The 20,619-nt window shown below is 42.3% G+C and overlaps 1 protein-coding gene across 6 annotated transcripts in view; it reads right to left on the bottom strand.

The window, feature by feature from the left end:
* Positions 1-20,619, bottom strand: part of pcloa (piccolo presynaptic cytomatrix protein a) — an 81,493-nt gene that overhangs the window by 56,324 nt on the left and 4,550 nt on the right. For 4 of the 6 annotated variants that reach the window (XM_084711400.1, XM_084711401.1, XM_084711402.1 and 1 more), the window contains exons 2-3: positions 14,188-15,241; positions 10,334-11,365 (exon numbers count right to left, since the gene is read on the bottom strand). In XM_084711400.1, coding sequence (XP_084567526.1) covers positions 10,334-11,365; positions 14,188-15,036 — 1,881 coding nt within the window. In that variant the 5' untranslated portion in view covers positions 15,037-15,241. Of the gene's footprint in view, positions 1-10,333; positions 11,366-14,187; positions 15,242-18,321; positions 18,724-20,619 lie in introns of those variants that run through there. The other 2 variants (XM_084711404.1, XM_084711405.1) reach the window with 1 other exon arrangement.

The raw sequence follows: 20,619 nt of genomic DNA, 5'->3' as shown, positions 1-20,619 counted from the left end.
ACCCATATCCTTTGTGACATCCCCTCGTCCCCTCCACTCCCCTGTTGGACTCCTCTTTCTGTCACAGTATTCTCTCTCGTCTCTTCTCTCCTCTGGTTTCGAGCCCGTCCTCCTCCTCTCCACATTCACATGTAATCTGTCTGTCTGTGTGTTTCTTACCCATTTCACAGCTCTTTTACATTTTTTTTTTTTGCACGTTGTTCTTGGCGCATGACTTTATACCTTGTAGGGATATTTCAAGTGGGGTTGTATGAGGTTCTTCAGTAGATGAAGGTCAGGAAACCCACATTATTACATGCAAAGAGGGGCACCAGCACCCAAGCTAAGCAACGTACTGCTGTGCACAGGGTAAGCAAAAGCAAAAGGTCTTTGGCCACCAAAAAAAGCTCCCCCCCAGAAAAATCAATATCACTGTACATTCAGAATATTTTCACCACTTTACTTTGCCATTTCTGACAAGAAAATAATGATATATAAGCTAGATATTGCTCCCTTCAAACCAACCATCCAACCACACCAAACTCCATAGGCAAAATTGGTGATTTTAATTCCTTAAATAAGGGAGCTGCTGGTTTTCTGCCGTCTCAATTTGTTAGTTTGTTTGTGTTATTGTGTGACTTTGGTGAGTCCAAACTCTCCTTTCCAAACACAACAGTCACACAGCAACACAAACAAACTAACAGATGGAGAGTGTTAGACCAGCTACTCCTGTATTCTGTGAGGTAAAATTACTGCTCTCACGTATGGAGTTTGGTTGGTTTGGAAAGAGTGATATCTGGCTCATATTACAATGGTTTTCCATTTGAAAAGGATGTCTAACAGCATGGTAAAGCAGTGAAAATATTATAAATATAACATACACTTAAACTGTTGTTGAGCCTGTCCACAAAGGTACATTGCTTAGCTTCTCTGCTAGCGCCCTTCTCTGCCTCTCCTAACTGGGGGTGTGGCAACCATCAACTATGAATAAGTTCCTCATACAACCCCACATCATATAATCCGAACTATCTCTTTAATATTTAATTTGGAATGAATAACATCTGCATGTCTCGCAATCTGTCAATCCAACAAGTGCCTTCCAGCTGCATCCCCTATACCATTTCATACATTCTCCAATAAGGATGAAAGGCACTACTTTAAACCTGGCGGAAAAAAAAAGTTAATCCACTTTCCTCCCAGGTTTTTTAATGCACGGAAATTATTTTTGGAGGTGAAGCAATTTCTTAATCCTGGCTCTGCTGCTGGCCTCACCTATTGAATATCAATTTTTATGGAGGAAGTCGGAGTCAGACACTCCATCCACAAAGCCAACTTGCTTTTTCAACTCGAATCGCTCTCCTGTCACTCTCATAAACCGTGTGTTCAGGGGGAGAGACAGCAGCAGCAGTCAGGAGGATGTAAATACAACAGCCTGTGCTAACTAGATGAGGCCGCTGCCAGAATGTGTGTGTTTTCAGAAGGGTCTGTGTGTCTTTGCCTGCCTGTCCCAGCCTCTCCGTCTCATCAGGACTCAGTGCTGGCACACATGATGTCTTGGCTTTGCTCCCCCTTTCTTGGCACTTAAGGCTCAGTGGCTAAAATGCGGCCCTCGCTAAGCATGCAAGCACCAGTAAATTAGAAAGGGGATAATTGGGGATCATTCTGAAGTGGAGCTGGAGGGGGAGCTGTATAAAAAGGAAAAGGAGAGGCCGTTTGGGCTGCCTGAGGACAGTTCATTTCAATCATTGCAGCTTCTAAAACAACGATGAACCACTTCTCGTAGCTTGAACAAGGTCCAGGAGCTGGTAAACACGGACAAGACAGTAATTGACCCTTTACTAAACCAATCCTCCAAACAGCAAACATCCACTCATAACTTAGTGAATCAAAATGGGCACTGCAAGCACGTCACGTTTTTTATTTCTCTACATGTGAATGGGGCTCAAAAATAAGCTACACTCATCGTGGAGGGTGGTGTCCTTTTTTAGACTTTCAAAAACATTTGAGGAATGGATATAACTTTGTCTCCATCTGCTCTAATGTAAGTTGCAAACGTTAGCATGACTAGCTTGCTACCTACAGTAGTAGAATTGTGTTCTTCTCTGGTGGGGGCGGGGTTTAATCATGCTCTGTTTTTATTATTTAGCTTGTGTGTGCAACCACTCAGACCAAACATGAATATAATATGTACAGTGCATTCCTATTCATGTACTAGCATTTACACAGCCAAAGCTAAAACACTTCCCCAGCAGACAGACAGCATTGCACACACATGAACACACAGAAACACCTCCACGTCTAAAAATACCCTCTATTTCAAGCCTTCCAAGGTAGCCGTGGGGGGGGAGGACTCTGTGGGTTGCCTGGTGCGGCCGAAAAGACCCTTTCAAAAGTAGGAAATATGAAAGAGGGAACACAAAGGAGCCTGGAGAGAGACAGACACACAGAGACGCAGAGAGAAAGCTGCCCTGCAGTAGCTTGTGTTCTCCCCTTTATGGCTCTTTTGTGGCGGTGACTATTTTCGTACAGTTCAGCCTCCTGGGCAAGCGATGGTAAAGCTGTGAGGCAACCGGACTGTACGGGCCAGATATACACTAACCTGAGGTACAGACAAACAGACGGGAGTCAAACTACAGTGGAAAACAGCTTCAGATCACAAGTGGGTGTATATGCAAGATGTGATTATGTAAAGAAGATAACAATAATAAACCTGGCAGAAGATACCAAAGGCTGTTACTGTACTCTACATGTATGCGTGTGTGTGTGTGTGTGTTGTATGTATGACCATGGAGGAGGCCTTTATCTGCCAGTGCAGACTCAGGAGGGCTCAGGCTGTGGTTGTGCACACAGAATAACAATGAGGGAGGAAGACACAGGAAATACCATGTAGTGAGTGTGTGTTAGCATATCAGGCTACACAGACGTGAGGATGAGCAGGACCTGGGCCAACCAACAAAAACAATGCATGCACAAACACAAATAAGCAGCCATCATGGTTTTTGTCACTTGTGAGGACAATGAATTGACTTAGGGCGGATTCACACCTAAAGGTCCGGTTTCGATTTTCAATCAATATCAGACGACATCATGTGTCTATTTAACACATTCAGTCATGTGTCAACTCATAAAAAAACAACTAAATTATGATTCCAATTTTATGACTGAACTCTAGACATCTGTAATATAAACATGCCATGGGAATTTCCAAATAAAGGAAGATGATGATAAAGATCAATATTTTCATTTTGCATTGATCATATTGGATTATTGAACACTGAATTGCTATATCTATCCAGACAATAGCTTTTGTCACACTTTGTTTTCACTTTGAATGAATCCTGGGTGCCATTTTCCTCCGTTTCCAGCCTTTGAAACAGAAACAAATCCTTGAGATGAAAGTGATGTCAGTCCTCTAAGACGAATGTTGGTTTTGACAGACGACAAGGATGACCTATTTCTCAAAAATGTGGATGATTAAAGCATTCGATAAAAACAATACTAGGATTACTAACAATTTTAAGATCTTTTCAGGGTTTTCCATGTGTGTTTTTCGCTGGAAACACAGCGAGCTCAAAAATAATGGGAGGAGTTTTGGAATGAAGGATTTCAGTTGCTAGGATCCTTCCTTATGCACAGCCTTAAAGTGTTTAATTATTAAGGCCAGGGAAACCATTTGATATATTACAGCAAAGCACAATCTTCTGGTGAGTAAAATACAGCTACATATTCCTGGTAATGTAGTTGTAAATATAAGGATGAGTAAACTGTAAACCTCCATACAAATGTCATTATAAATGACTCATTTGTCAGTATAAATAAAAATACACTGATATTAAAAAAGTGCACATTGTGGATGGTTAAATATCAGACCTACAAAGTAAACCAGACACGGGTGCTCAAGCTGCAGGCTATAAAATGAACCAAATATTGTTATGAAGCTTCAAAATGGGATATTTTGATGGTTTTCCTTGGTGCAGGTGATACAGACAATAGCTTGCAGCCTCCTTGTCTTAGCTTCAATTCTTTGATTTGTGCTTGTTAGCAAAGTGGTGCCTCTCCCATTTTACGTAAGACCTCTCCAACGAGCACACTCATTACTGATAAGGGCAGCATGACATGGAGTCTGAGCTACAGTAACATCGCTGAGCAGAGTAGACACAGACACACACATTTACAGACTTTCCCTACATCAAAGGGAGCGACAGCGAGAAAAGGGATAGCACTACTGAGGGGGAGTCTGACACAGAGAAGACACTGTGTTTAAAGGGAGGATAAGCACCGAAAAACCACTGGCATTAAGTGAGTCTCCTCTAGGCCTTATAAAGATGGGAAAAGATTAAAGGATACAGAGAAAGAAGACACGAAACAGAGGGAAATGATAGAGATATTCTGAGAAATGTGACAACAGGGGAGAAAGATGGACAAAGATGGAGGGCTGTGGTGGAAAGAAAGGAAGGGAAAAACCATGAAGGTGAGTCGTGAGTCACCTGAGTGTGGGATCAGGTCACGATAGAAATGACAGGCTTCCTGTTGCCCTTTAAATCCTTTTAGGAAACAGAGATTACACCTACACATGCACACGTGTTGACACGTACACTATGCAGTAGGGTTGGGTACCGTTCACAGTTAAACCATTGTGGAACCAGTACCTAGAATTTGGTGCCAGTACCCAACTCTACCTTTTTTCTCTCTGTAATATCAAATATTTCTGTTGTAAAGTCCAAAAGTCTCAATTTCAGCACAAACCCTTTCATACTAAGGTTTCAGAAATCCTAAAAATGTCAAGAATCCCAATATGAACACTAACAATCATAAAGAACACCAATGCCAATGCTAAAAATTAGAACAGACCCCAATATCAATGAGGTAAAGAATCTAGAACGCCAATATCAATGTTAAATATTGTAAAGGACACCAATGTCTACAGTAAAAATTGCAAAGAATCCCAATACAAGCACTAGAAAATGTCAAGAATTACAATATCAACATTAAAAAGAAGCCAATATCAATGCTAAAACCTACAAAGAACACCAATATCAACACTCCATAATGTCAAGAATCCAAACATCAACGCTAAAAATCATCCTTGTATCATAAAATCATAATCGTAGAAAGTCACCAGCTAACTACCTAGTTAACCTACATCAACTATGAGTTAGCAACATAGGTAATGATAGGTAATGTTAGCAAAAATGCTAGCTAAATAGCTGGTGCTTCATCAATCAGTAGCTAGTAAGTTAGGTAGAGTTTTGCAAACTACCAAACTTGCTCAACTGTCATTGGAGCACTCAGCAAAAAGGGGCGGGGCTTTGGATGGGTCAGTTCAGACAGAGTTAACTAACCTACGCAGGCACTCTCAACCTCAAATATTTCAGTGGAAAGACACACAGAACTTCAGCAAAATAGATAATTTACAAACTACAACAAGCAACACACCTGGTCTGCAAATTCACACCAGCCTGCCCAGTCTGCAACACAACGAGCAAACTCAACCGTCTGGCAAATAAAACATACTGTTCAGTCCCCTCCCCCGACACACACACACACTCACGCTCAGGTCCACACACTGTGACCCACTCTCATGCGTCACCGAATGAACCCCTACTGACAGCCGACATTGTGACGGCGAGTGACACAGAAGCGAGGCACAGTACGTAGGGGGTAGATGACTCAGCCAAGGTGTCATGTGTGCGTGTGTTTGTTCGTCAGTCATACTCCACAAGGTACTGCTGTTTTAAGATATAACTTGTTCTATCATGGCTCAGTTATTAACTGTATTTAGCACTAGATGAGTCAAAAATCATTCATCCTTCTTGTACCGATTTCTAGCTACGTCGCACTTAAAATTACAAAACCGAGCTGACAATTCTGGCTTTAAGACACGATGGCGTTCAAAGGACTAATCTATATCCAATTAGAGCATCAGTGGCTTGGATGCCCATCTCTCCAACATAATTACATTTTTCCCCATGCTTGGCCTCAATTAAGTGATTGTGCAGTTCAGCTCCTCATTATCTCAGCAAGCGGCTACAATTAAGAAAAGGACAAGAATCCGAAACTTAAAAGAGCTCGAGTCTTTAATAGTGCCATCACTACTGTAAACAAATGGCGGCCATCTTGTCAGGGAACTCTAGTACTGTATTGTAGTAGTGGGGCAGGGAAAAGTTGTAGGACTACTCTCCAATTTGAAGTTTCACACCAAAATAAGAGTACATTATATATTTTGATGTGATATTTTTCTGTATTCTGTATGTTTAATAGAAAGCTTACCAGTGCTTCAGCAGTATTCCCGCCTTTTTTAAAGCAGGAAGTGAGACATATGCCTGATTAAATCATGTGTTTTTAAAGATCCATTCCACTCTCATGCCTGTGCAGTAGATACAAAGCTACAGCCAACAGCCAGTTAGCTTAGCTTAGCACAAAAACTGGAAACACCAAAACAGCTCAGTCCAAACATGGAAAAATCAGCCTACCAACAACTCTACAGCTCACAAAATAACATGTTATATCTCGTTTGTATAATCTGTACACTTACATATACAAAAAATTTCAGTTTTAATGGTGGTTATGCGTGACACTCCAGAAAGCTTGCGCTCCAAGCCAAGATATAGCTGTTTCCCCCTCTTTCTTTCATGTCTTAATGCTAAACTAAGCTAACCAGCTGCCCGTCATGTTTGCCAACCATCACCATTTTCCCAGGAGACTCCACTCCATTTCCATTGCCATCTCCTCCCGATTTATGAGAAATATTGACACCTTTTTTTCCTTTTTAGTTATCACAACCTGACAAGTCTAATATTTCCACCTGGACAACAATGCAGCTACATCAAACGTACACCCCATGAACATTTCCTGGTATGCACATCATGCAAAAGAGAGCAGATAAACAGTTTTTTGTTTTTGTTTCTTGTGTTGCTTGGTTCCTTCCTTCCTGATTTATAAAAGTGATAACATAAGACATTTATAGAACGTTTGTAGAATGACTGATTGGAAGCAAATTGGAAAAAAAAATGAGAATAAGAAGAAAGAAATACAAATTTCAGACATTCTAGAAATAGGAATTCCCATTTTTTGTATAAAGTTTCAAAGGATATGAGCCTGCATTTGTAAAATCTGCTAAAGGGGTGAATTATTCTGTATTTTTTCCTGAGAATTCAAAGTAAAACTAAAAGAATTTTAAATGCTGTGGCTGTGTAATTACAATTGGGTAACTTTCATTCTTTAGAAGACACCAGAATGCAGAAAACAAAGTCTTCTGGAGGAGGACACCCACAGCTCAACTTTGGTTACAAAATCCTCCCTATTTTTGAGGTCTTGCTGGCAAGTATGCTGCTGGTTGTGGCCTTCTGTTTAACAGACAGACATAAGAGTGGTATCGATCTTCTCATCCAACTCTCCCACAGAGAAAGAATGAACGCATTTCCTAAAATGCCAAATTATTCCTTTGAAAGTTCAGACTGCACTGTACTGACAAAGAAAATGTGTTTATTCTTACATCTCACGCAGGCCTTCATATCTGAGTAACGCTTTTAGAAATTTAAAGTGTTTATTCCTTAGAAGACTTTTGCCAGAGTTTATTTTACAAAATAAAAGTTGATTTCCCATGACAGTTTAGCATTTACTCTAAGTAGAGTGGAGGTGGAGTTCATTCCCAGCTTAGCTCCACTCACTGTTACTGAAGTCTCCTCGGAGAGCCAGAAATACACAGCAGATTACTAAAGACACACTTAAACCACAAGCTAACAAAGCAGCTAACACGTGGCGCCTGGATAGAGCTGCTGGGTGACAAACACGTGCTTGCGAATCACATGACCGTGTCAGGAGGATCAAACATCACACTGTCACTGACCTTTGGCTCTAGTTTGGTTAACCATGCATGGCTCATAATTTTCAGTGACCGTTTAGATTATGAGTGGCATATAGACAGTAACTAGGATACTTCGATAGAATATTAAGTGGGCGAAGCATATGTGATTATGTTTTGCCTGCATGCTGAGAAACCACTCAACCGAAAGCACGTTTTGGCCTCTGTTTCCTCAATATACTGAATCTACACCATAGAGAACCATCTGCTCCGTGGAACTCGGCACGGTCTTGTGATGAGACAAAACACCACGGTAACACCAGAAAACCAGTCCCCACACCTCAGGAGAGAAGCAGGCCAAAAGTGTTCGGTTTCCACGTCATCAGACAATGAGCGGACACACAAACTCTCATACACACAAACACACACAAGTGAAGATACAAGCATCACTGAAATACAACAATATGGTAAAAGACCACTGTAAGTAGGAAGAAAGTCATGCATCCTGTGCACACGGTCATGAGTGCCTGCTTATTGTTAAAAGTGTGGGTGCAGGATTAGTATGGCAGCCTGAAAGTGCCAATTTCTTCAATATAGAGCCTTCAATCGTGATCAATAAAGCTGCACTGTTACTGTAAAGCTCCTTTAATGCACTACTGTATATTTTAAAAATAAGTTTGTTCTGTACTTTCAGCAGTAAGTGACAGATTAACATACATATTTACTGCATACGGCTGTTAGAAACTGAGTACAATTAGCTGATAATTAGCCTGATCAGCCACTGTCAGTAATCAATAAACACATTGCTAAACATTAATCAAACCAATAACTAATAGCGCTCAAGGTCAGACAACTTTAGCATACTTTAACAATCGTTAATTAAATTACAGCTCCAACACTTTCTTATGTTTCCATAGAAACACATAATGCTAGAGACACCAGATCAAAGGCATGTTTACTGCTGGCAGTCTTCTTATCAATCCGGCATCAATATTTTTCTTTTTTATCAATTTTTTTCAGTGACGGCAAAGAAGGAAAAATAGCAAATTAGTATGATCAAAATGTGGGGATGCAAAAGCACACGTTTGCTGATCTTATAGTAGTCTAACAGTGGAGGTGCAGCTGTTCCAGTCGCTCCATCGCTCAGGCACTTCTGCAAACAGCCAAACAAGTATACTCACAAGCTGACATGGTCACACATACACATATGCAGAGTATTTGGTTTCAGAGTCAAGTGTCAATTGTTTGAAGTGCTCTTTGGTGATGAGACGTCCATTTAAACAACCTAATTTATCTTCACATGTCTGGCCAACCTCTCTGCTAAAGAAAGCTTGATAGTAACGATGAGACTGGCGTTTTAAAATGCAGCTTAAATTGACCACATCCATTCACTCAGCGGTCAAACACGTGCAGATGCGTCTATCTGCGGTAAACGAATGTGTGGCCTACATAACACTTGTGTTTTTGCGCCCATTTTTCCACGGCTATTTCACACTGGGCCACAGATACCAAGTTTTTTTTCCCCCAGAGGGGCAAAATCCTGACCCGAACGATCTATGGTTGAAGCTAGTTTTTCCCCTGACCTCCTCCACACTAGACTTGAGGAAGCTCAGGCAGGCTGCCGGAGCAGTGGAGGAGCACGAGTCCTACACTGTAAGTTGATCAGCTGTTTATAACTGTCGTCTGTCTATATTAAATTAACCCCATTATCCTGAAAACAAAAGCCTGCTGCTCTGAAAATACACATTCTGGAGCTAAATTAAGTGGCTGCCTGTCTCACTGCCCACCAGACCCCATTAACATATTACACAATTTAACCGTTAAAAAACATCTATCCCTTTTACAAGATTGTTAATAGTTTGTTGTGACTCATACACTTACTCATTAGGTGAACATTCGTCACCAATTTGAACTCTAATTAATGCAGCTTTTCTGGTCCAGAATAGAAATTTCAAAGGGGGACACTGCGACTGCAGCGTTGTCAAAGACGTGAGTCTTTCAACTAAGCATGTTTGCTTGATCTCTGATGATATATCATGGCCTTTTTATGATAAATTCCAGTAAATATATCACATACCTCTCTTTTAATAAAATTCTCAGATTGCACATTTTAGAGTGGTCTTTTATTTGTGAACAGTCGAAGCCCCACCTGTGCAAAAACCACACTGTTTAATCAGCATTTCTATACGCCGCACCTGCCAGGTGGGTGGATTACCTTGGCAAAGGAGAAGCGCTCACTAACACAGATTTGAACAAATTTGTAAAGAAATTTTGAGGGAATAAACCTTTATGTGCGTACAGAAGAAGTCTTTTGTTTTTTTTTTACTTAATTACTAATCCTTCTTTCAGAGTACTTTGCTTGATGCTTGTGGGGAAAAAACGCAGAGCTGAAAACTCTGCAGCTCCTGATGGTATCTTTACAGTGACCTATTTCAATGAAACATCTAGAGGATGTTTGCGTTCTATTTATACACGACAGAATGCATAAATTACTGGTAGGTGCAGAGTGTTGGAGGCACAGGATGCTGTAGTTCTAATAAGATTTCTTACCTCTCCTAAGTGAGGAGTCGGATTAAATCCACACAGATTGCACACTTTCTTCTTGCATTCGGTGCAGAGGCTGTAGTTGGGCGCGTCTGCTGATCCAACGTTCAGGTCCACGTTACAGAGCGGGCAGTTTTCCTTCGTTGTTGAGGCCGGGGCAGGTGCAGGTGCAGGTGCAGGTTTGGCCTCCTCTTCCTTCTCCACAGACATGCCTCTGGGCGGTTTCTTGGACTTAGCAGGTGGCGTGTCAGGAGCAGACTCTGAATCAGGAGGAGACCCGGGTTCAGAGAAGGGGGAGTCGGGTGGCGAGCCGGGGCCAGAATCCAGAGGGGAACCTGGTCCGGAGTCACCTGGGGAGTCTGGTGGTGACCCGGGCGGAGAATCCGCCGCCTTCTCGTCCTCTCCTGTGACGATATTGGTGGCTGATGTCAAGAGCGACGATCCAAAGCTGAACATCTGAGAAGCAGCGGCGGGAGGTTTCGCTGATTCTGACAATCCTCCAAAACCACCAAACAACTTCCCAGCAACAGACTCCTCCTGCTTTGGTGCGGCCTGTGCTGAAGGCTTCGATGATTCCATCAAACCGCCAAACCCGCCAAACAGTTTCCCGGTGACGGACTCGGCAGCTTGGGAGGAAGCCGCAGGAGGTTTAGCTGCCTCCGTTAAGCCTCCCAGACTGAACCCCCCAAAGAAGCTGGACTCCTGTTTGGCTTTAGCCGGAGACTGCTGCGGGCTGGACTTCGCCTGAATGGGGCGGCCCGTCTTGGGGTCGATTTTGGGCGATCCTCCCACCGAGGAGCCCGGGGAAAGCGGGCCAGGGGAGGTTAGACTCGGGGATTTCTGCCTCGGTGTGGTTGGCGGCGTTAACCCCTGGTCGGTGGTGCTCTGCTGCTTTATGAGCAGCTTGCCAGGCTTGCCAGGTGCCTGTCTCTGGGGGGAGGGTGGGGCCGAGCCTTGTTTGGGTTTTGTCATGCCGGGGGGATCCATGCCTCCCATGGCTCGCTGCATCTGGCAGTTCAGACATAGCCACTCTTTACCCTGTGCATGAAACAAAAGATGGGTTAGATTTGACTGGAACAAATATTCACACTGTTATGAGCACAGACATCAGTAAATTGTGTAATTACAGTACATACACAGGCAAGCGTAACCAATTAAACCCCTAAAATAGCTGTTTTCTTTCTATTTAGCGTAAATTAAAGACAAATTCAGAGACATGTCCATTAATTAGTGTTTCAAATGATGCTGAATCCTGTTTTCCCCAGCTAAATTGCTTCTTATGACATGAGAGAATTTAAATCTGGCAACAGTTACATAAATACTAATCACTGAAACACAGCACTGGATATTTATAGTCAGACATGAATTACATTTTATGTAATGTTTTTTTAATAATAAATGTTTCTTTCTAATTAAAGGACCAGTGTGGATGATTTAGTGGCATCTAGCGGTGAGCTTGCACAACGCAAACACCTTGTCTCACCCTTCCCTTCCAAGTGCTTAAATCAGGGATTCTCAACTTTTTGCAAAATGAACCATTAATAACATAATTTAACAGATTAAATTAATAAACATTAAAAGGCACATAACTCATCAGCTATTTTACAAATTACTTATTTATTCTGGGGATTATATTCTTGATTTATGCTTGCTAGTGCTGCAGGCCTCAGTTGAATCGAAAAACACAAGATGACTTAATTTATTTTAAGTTTTGTGGGCTTGATTTAATGCTTCTGCTTATGATGTTGTTCGCTGTTATGTTTGACCCATTTCAGGATTCACTGATCTAAAATTATGCTGTTGTACCACAGCTTGTCAAATTCTTAATTTTCAAATTAGCTGGTTTATTAACTTAACTTGTTAGAATAAAAATACACCAAGAACAGTCTGTAAACCAGAGAAATATTATCAACAGACTGTCAGCAGAAAGACAAATACTAGTCCTGTATCAATATTGGTTGTTCTTTCATGTATCACAGGGCTTGTACATGTTAGAACATAATAAAACAGTTGCATTTCATTGTCTGTACTGACCACACAGTATATCTCAACACCTGCTCCCAGAGAATCCTGGCTGCTCTTTGTCCAGTGTCCAGGATATCTCCTTAGTTTCCACTGTGTGCAGACCACAGTGTTTAAAAGGACCGATGTTGACCATTGATCACTATCTCGACCAGAACAATGTGTGTATTTTTGTGTCTAATGGTTCTTATTGCATACAATCTAAACACACATGAGCTCAATTCAACCGACCTAAAACATTTACCACGCAGTATACTGTAACTACGAAGAGCATTCAATTTCTGGAGACGTTATTCTGAATTAAAAACCAAAGAACATCCACTTCCTGAACTGATCAATCTGCTGAGGAACTGACCCCAGCCACATAGTACTATCTGCACGCTAACAATTCCCAGAAGATGAGGCTCGAGCAGAAGGAACCGGTCATTCTGCCGCGCTGTAATCATGGCCCACCAGCATTTACACCATCCATGTGTGACGGAGTGTCCTCACAGACTGGCCTGGCACACTGTCTTCCTGTGGCCATGACATGAGTCACCTTGATCAACATTCCCTGGGCCCATATGGTCCCTCTGTTCCTCAAATCGTGTGCCACTCTTATGAGATACATTCCCCTCGCCAGGCTCAGAGAACAGCAATATGCTGCTAACAGTAATACAGTAAAAATACACCTTAAATTATTTGGTCTTATTTTTGAGATCTCGTTGTTTTATCTATTTGAAACAAGCCGATCTTGATCATATTTGAGACTTTCCTCTCTCTGGATCACAAAGTAATTTTATGATGTTGATTAAACTCCCACTTTTTGTAAGAAAGTTAATTTTTAGCCCGGGTAAATAAGCTTTTAGGATTATATTTTTGCAGTGTAGTGTGGGCTGACTGGATATTTTGATATTTCACACACAGAAAATTTAATAACGTGTGACCTTTCCCACCCTCTGCCATCAATAACATGGACTGTCTTCTGTATTATTAGAGAAATGCCAGTGTGCCCGAGAGCAGACTGGAATTTTGTTTGACCACAGAATAGTTATCATTTAGAAAACTGGCAGCTATACGAACTGCTCACATCAATGTAAGTCATTATGTGACCTTATTTAAATCTACTACAAGGAGCTTTAATATTACATTGACTCTGGAGGCCCCTGTGGGAAAAAAAAAGCGCTATAACCACAAAAATAACACCAGAAATCTCCCCGTTCCTTTGAACATATTACAGAATATCATTAATGCTAGCAGCTAATAAAGCTAATAATGAAATCTCATAGAAATTTCCATTAGGCATTGCTTTGTTAATTTTAGGTACTCTGAATTAAAGAGTGGTCCCAAACCTTTTGCAGTGTTTTCTGATATATTTATGGACTTTTGCTTGGTTTGATTTTCTACAAGTCGGTCAAAAGGACTGAATGCAGGCATCGTTTGACTGGAGAAGTTTCAATACTACTTGGTGCTGGGTTATTTCAGTCAGTACCTTCAGGTATACCCAGCCCTAACAGGGACAGAATACGTTATTTAGCTAAAAACGCAACACTGAACCAAAATATCTCACATCTGACAACTTTTCATCAGAACTAGGGGCTGTTTAATTTGCTGAATTCAGACTCAGAACCCATTTTTAACCAAAAACACATTTAAAAGCAAGACTAAAGTTAACAAAACTTTATGAAAGGAATGTTAACTTCATAACTTCATATTTGAAGACCTGACAACATTGTATTTAAGGCATTTAAAGACATGTAAAGCCTAAATTCCAATTATTTAATTTAAGACTTAGTGACATGTGGAAACCTGGAATAAAACAAAAGAGAAGGGACAAAAGTAAATAATCATTGTCTTACCGCTGAGTCTGGGGGGCTGAACCCGCACAGGCTGCAGACCTGGTTCTTACACTCAGTGCAGTTGCTGTAATTAGGAGGGTCTTTAGATCCAATGTTCAGCTGGGTGGTCTTACACAGCGGACAGAGTCCACCTCCAGGCTTTCCTGCCCCCTGCTGACCGGGCGGCCCTCCGCTCTTAGCTGGCTCTCCAGGATGAGCCCCAGGGCCTGGTGGCCCTTGCTGTCCAGGCTTCCCTTGTCTTTGTTGAGGGGGTCCACCTTTTTGCTGGGGAGGGCCACCCTGTTTGGGGCCTTGACCTGGTGGTCCTTGACCTGGTTTGGGGGCCTGTTGCCCAGGGGGTCCTTGGCCTGGTGGTCCCTGACCTTGCCTGGGGGCCTGCCCAGGGGGTCCTTGACCAGGGGGACCTTGCCTGGGTCCCTGCCCAGGGGGTCCCTGGCCTGGTTTTGGCCCCTGCCCTGGTGGTCCCTGACCTTGCCTGGGTCCCTGCCCAGGGGGTCCCTGGCCTGGCTTGGGCCCTTGGCCTGGCGGTCCTTGACCTTGCCTGGGTCCCTGCCCAGGAGGGCCTTGTCCTGGCTTTGGCCCCTGTCCAGGAGGGCCCTGACCTTGTTTCTGCGGTCCTCCCTGTTGTGGTCCCTTTGGACCCGGTCCTTGCTGAGGGCCCTTGCCTGGTGGTTTTCCTCCCTGTTTGGACTCAGGAGGTGTGTCTCCCTCCTCCTCGTCCCCAAACAGTCCAAACTTGGGCATGTTGACAGAGTCGCCCATGGAGGAAATGGACGAGGAGACAGAGGAGGTCATAGATGACACAGCGTTGAGCGGGTTGGCCCCGCTGAGGAAGCTGGAGCCAAACATGCCGGACGACTTGGTTTCGGAGTCTTTCGGCTCCTGCCGGAATCTGGATTCGAAGAGGCTGAGGGTTGAGGGGCTGCGGCCCGGTGTGGGCCTGCCAGGCGGACCCTGGTTGAAGGCGTCTACAGTGCGGCTCTTACTGAGACCTGTAGGGCCCCTGGAGGCCCCTACCTGCTGGGAACGCTGCTGGGCATCAGATTCTGACGGTCTGGAAAAGAGACAATAGAGAGAGTTTTTGTTTTGGTTTTATTTACCTTATTTTTTAATTTGCCATCAGCTGATGTCGAAACCATGAACACTATAACCTAAATAAATCTTTCTACTGAAGCAAACACAAACACTCATGAGACCGACATTCATCGTCCGTCATAACTATGAGGTAATCAATAAATTAGATTACATTATTCTATCTCAAACAATATTGCTTGAGGTATTTGCTGCTAACTCCTCTGCCTCCACTGTAGCCTCATTGTGCTAATAATACAGTTTAAGACCATGGTGCTGGCTCTTTGTAATCACAGGCCCTTTCAACACATCAGTGAACACAAAATGTGTAGCCAGCAGCCCTCGGGTAAAGCTGACAGGAAAGTGAATACCGCTGAATGACATGGAGTGTAGATCACTGAGATAGAGAGGGAAATGCGCGGCTCCATGGGGGTAAGCTGAGACATCTTTGTTAGCTCAGGCTGAGCAACGTACACAACCTACACACACTGCTGCTGTAGGCACAAGCGTGAAAGTCAACGGCAGAGCCTCAGAAAAATGTATCAGTTGGACTAATGAGCTGATTGGATAATGTTTTGCCATTGTGTGAGCAGATATGGGCAGTATTTCAATTAAAATTATGTAATTGATTATTATTGAGTATTTTATATTTTGCTGGGCAGAAAAAACTTACTTGAAGAGCTTGTATTTGTTTATTTGAAATAATTAAAATAGATGATTTAATGTAATTTTATTCCCACATGAGACACATCTTTAAACTGTAAAAAAAACCTGTACAAAAATTTGTCAAACCACAATCTGTGGTCGGTCCAGTAACATGATCATTGTAACCTACAGAATTTCATTTGTGTTTCTTGACTAGCAGTTTGTGGAAAGAAGCTTGATAAAGTGGTATGTCATCAAAATATGACCAGATATTGCAGATTAGGGTAAGCTTTGTGAAAATAACAATAGGAAAACACAGAAATGGCAAATATACAGCTAGAAACCACCATACCTGAACATTACAAAAGTCACAAATGTAAGTCACACCCAATAAACATGTGGTTACCGTTGTGACACAGTCGCAGAGTGGTTCGGTTTAGACACCAAAACTACTTGGATAGGTTTATGAAAAGGTCGTGGTTTGGGCTGAATAAGTTCTTTATGTTATGTTAGTCATGTGACTTAAGTAACTTAAGACTTTCATCCAGGAGACAGGGGTTCATGTCCAGTGTCAAACCAAAAGTCAACACTGACTTATGTACCTGCACTGCTTGTACCATAACTGCCACGGCCACTAGAGGTCACCACCTAACAATTGACAATAAACGTAAATATGCCTCGTAATAAGCTGCTGGCACAGATGAACGACACAGCTGATGTTCTGGTGAGGATGGGAAAGCAGAAAGCAGCCTCCCACCTCAAAGATATTCTGGTTGGCAGAGATGAGCGCTGACGTTCATGCGTCCTCCTGAGTGCCTTCACTCTCTTCTGCTGTCCAACAGTACCATGAGTTTGCAACACTAGCTAACATTAGCCGGGTGATCCGGCACCCACCACAGCATAAACCCAACTTTACCAACCTCATCTATCAATATTATCCCAGGCAGTCACATTCACTCTCATAAAAGTCATGTCACTATTTTAAATGTAATTAAATGACATATTAAATTACACTACATATTATTTTTCCTTCCCAACAAAATGCAAATTATTGAGGCTACCAAATGCCTAAAAATTTTTTTTATTCTAACATTTTATCTTTAATGTATCGTTGTGTCGTGTTTGTGCTCATCTCCGCGTGTGGTCATGTGTTTATGCAATATAGGCGTATTGGTTTCCTAGGCTGCTGTTTGCATACAAGTCCCTGGTGCTTCTGCTGTTACATCTGAGAGAAATTACATTCCCAGGCAATAAAGTTTAATGCAGTAATGAATACGGCACTTGATTATTTGTCACAACGCACAGTGAGTAACATGACTGTACAGGGTGAGAGCCTGGTAAACATGAGTGGCTGTGTTGCAACGCTCACTGCAGCTGCATTTCAGCACCACGGACAGAGACTCGACTCTTCTGATTTCTCGACATCAGCAGATGAAATCCGACTTTTGCATTGAAAAGAATCAGAAAACAGCAGGAGGGACGTCTACGAGTGATGACATTAACGCTGCTGTTCTATTTATAGTCATATTAATATTGATGCACCCCTCCCCCCACCTCCAGCTCAGATATAAATAACAATTCTCCCCCCCAATCGGAGCTAATTAGCAGCACCATGTCACTTTATTTACATATCGAGGAGTCTTTAAGGATTATATAGACAGAATATTAAATCTGAAGCATTATTATTGTTTTCGTTGGCAGCTTTATGCCTCCACTTCCACAACACAGCAGCACAGCCGAATAAAACACAGTTAAAGCAGGAGCAGACAGTGTAAATGGCGATATTGGAGAGGCTGGTTTTGTTTAGCTGGCTGTCAAGGCGTCGTTCAGATGAAAAAAAAAAGAAGGAGAAAAAAAAAAAAAACACTGGGCACGACAGATTTTCTTACCCAGCAGGCATTTCGAAAATTTCGCACAAATAGTGGAGGTGTGTCTCTTACGCTCTGATCTCACACAGAGAGACAAACGGCGGACACCGAGGCAAACAATTCACCAATTCAGACTATTTTAGGTGTTGAATCTTCAAAATAATCGCGGTAGATGAACTGATTCTTGTGCATCCGCGTGAAAACTGCAGATACACAGCGTTTAAAGCGCCTGCTTATCAATTGAACGGTATTAGAGGCGTATAAGGCGAGAAAGATCATGTTTTTTTTCACTCATGCAGATGATCAGATGTTCATAATAATCCATTACTCTGAGCTCTAAAACTGGATCGTTTCTTGGTGCAGGTTGGGAGGATTAAAATGGGCGTGAACGGGCTCTCTGCCTCCTTCTCTCCAAAAGATGCTCCACACAACCACAACACGCTCTCCTCTCTCACGTATCACTGTCTGCCTGCTCGGGTTTTTGGGGTATTTTAAGTGCATCAGAAATAAAAAAAATGAAAAATAAATGCTGGTGAAAAGAAAGCCCTGCCTTCGTGCAGCTGCTGCGCCTCCGGGCTGCTGCCTGCCCTGCGCCCTTGACATCGCGGCGGCGAGCTGCCTCCTCTGCTCCTCGCTGAGTTCACTCAGGTTGACCGGGGTACCTTCGGGGACCCGGACGAAGCCGCCCTTCCCGTCAGGTGCCAGCCCCTCCGGTAGCCCAGACGGCGGCCCTTCGCCTCCTTCCAGGCTCGCTTCGTTCCCCATGATCGACCCCTCCCGTCCCCTGTCTTCGGATCAATGCACGATCCGAGCCGTCTTTATGTCCAAAGAGCGCAGCGAACACGGTGTTCCTCGGTGTCTCGGAGCATCTCAGATCATTTCTGTTCTCTGATTATTTTCCTGTCCCGTGCTGTCTCCCCATTTCTCTCGTTTCTCCTTGTTTTTCTGTGTCGCGCATCTCTGCAGCTTTACACCACAGTTACCACAGTTTTCCGTGAGGGGGGTCTCTGGTTTACTACTGCTCACAGTCACGCAGGGTTTCCGGTAGACTTTACAAAATAAAACCCTAATTAACTCGCAAATTAAATAACATACCTGAACGACATAATCCAGAACTTGCATTTGTTTGGAAAATTGAAAATCCTGACATTTGTACACAATTTATCTATATGTCACAAAGAATAGGCCATAATCTATACCATACCAAATTAATGGGAAATAAATCTTCTAGACATAATCTAAAAAAAATCTGGACATGATTTCTGGTTCATTCACTCTCCCTTCCCCTTCTCCAGTCCTACTATCCGTACTATCAAATAAAGGCACAAAAAGCCTCAAAACTAGATTTTAAAAAGACGCCAGCCATCGACAAACTATCTGCTATATCTCTAATTGGTTGACAAACATGTTTAAATCTCAACTTCAGCAAAACTGTAGGTTTTGTTTTGTTTTGTTTTGTTTTTTTCTGGAAATAGAGATCCAGACCCAGACAACACATCAGCAGGAAAAAGACAGCTATTATGACTTTTTATGTTATAATTGTTACTTTTTGTCTCATAATTTCAACATTTTATCTCATCATTATAAAGTTTTATCTTATAATTTCAACTTTAAAAAAAAAAAAAAAAAAATTTCACAATTATGACTCACCACGATTGTTTTGTCTTTAACTGGCAGGTTTCCATACTCCACTTATTTAAATCTCCAATACAAGAGTTTAAGGCTTTTATTTTGAAAATGAAATTGTTTTACTTCCTTTCTTCGCTGTGTAACACTGGCTACCTTGACGCAGATTCTCCCACAGCCTCTCCGCTCTCCTGCTCACCGCGCATGTTCCGCCGCTGACAGGTGATCAGAAGACATCAGCGGAGGAAAATATGTTTTTAAAGGGGACTAACTCAACTAAATGTGTCTTTGAAATGAAATGTGGTTTGATTGTTTAAAGGAGTGGAGGCTAAACGGAGCAGACATGACAGGTGGGGTCGGCGATGCTTTTCTTTTGGTCCTTTGTTTATGGTTCTGATTTTAAAGTGGAAAGAAAAGGAGTGTTGTAACTTGTTTGTGGGTCAAGTATCTGGGGCTCCAGAGAGGCTTGTGGAAGTTCATATATACTGTATGAACACACATCGCTTCTCTCCACATACAAAGTCTCTCAGATGTCCTAGAATCAGCATTGTGCTTTTGAGGCTTTATTTATAATAACTATGTCTTTATCCACTTCACAGTCCAACACAAATATTAAAGGGATAGTTCAGATTATTTGAAGTGGGATTGTATTAGGGAATTATTGATAGGCAGTACAGTGGATGGTGGTTAGCATGTCCCCAATTTGAATAAGCAGCAGGAGTCATGGTGGAGGATTGGGGGGGGGGGGGTAGCCTCCTAATAAAATGCATTAAAAATCAATCAATAGTGCATTCATGTGCTGTCAGAATAATTGGAAAAATGACTGTCTGAGTGGGAAAATTCACATAAATGCTCCCTCAAGTCGGAACAACAACTCAGAAAGTTGAAAATTTTGCCGAGTTGTTGTCTGTTGATGTCATACATGCAGAAACGTGGCAGGTGACAGTAACTTTATGTCTCAACACTCATACTACCATACTACTTAGTATGTCAGAAAAAGATTTAGTATGTGAAATACAGTATGTGAAAAGTACCAGGATGTCCTACTGCATCCGTTCACATTTTGCAGCATGCAAGCTAGCAAGATTTTCTGGCTATTCTGACCCACAATCCTTTGTGATGGATGTATGTGCAAGAAAGTCAAAGTTCAAGGGTCCATGTTATGAGGAAGTAGCATGTCTGGATTGTATTTATATTGTATGTCATGCTGACTATCATCGAC

Source organism: Lutjanus erythropterus, chromosome 22 (assembly GCF_056507025.1).
Source record: "Lutjanus erythropterus isolate fLutEry1 chromosome 22, fLutEry1.hap2, whole genome shotgun sequence".
In the NCBI taxonomy this organism is placed as follows: Eukaryota; Metazoa; Chordata; class Actinopteri; order Lutjaniformes; family Lutjanidae; genus Lutjanus; species Lutjanus erythropterus.
Note: the sequence above shows the minus strand (reverse complement) of the source record. Positions and strands in the feature narration are given on the sequence as shown.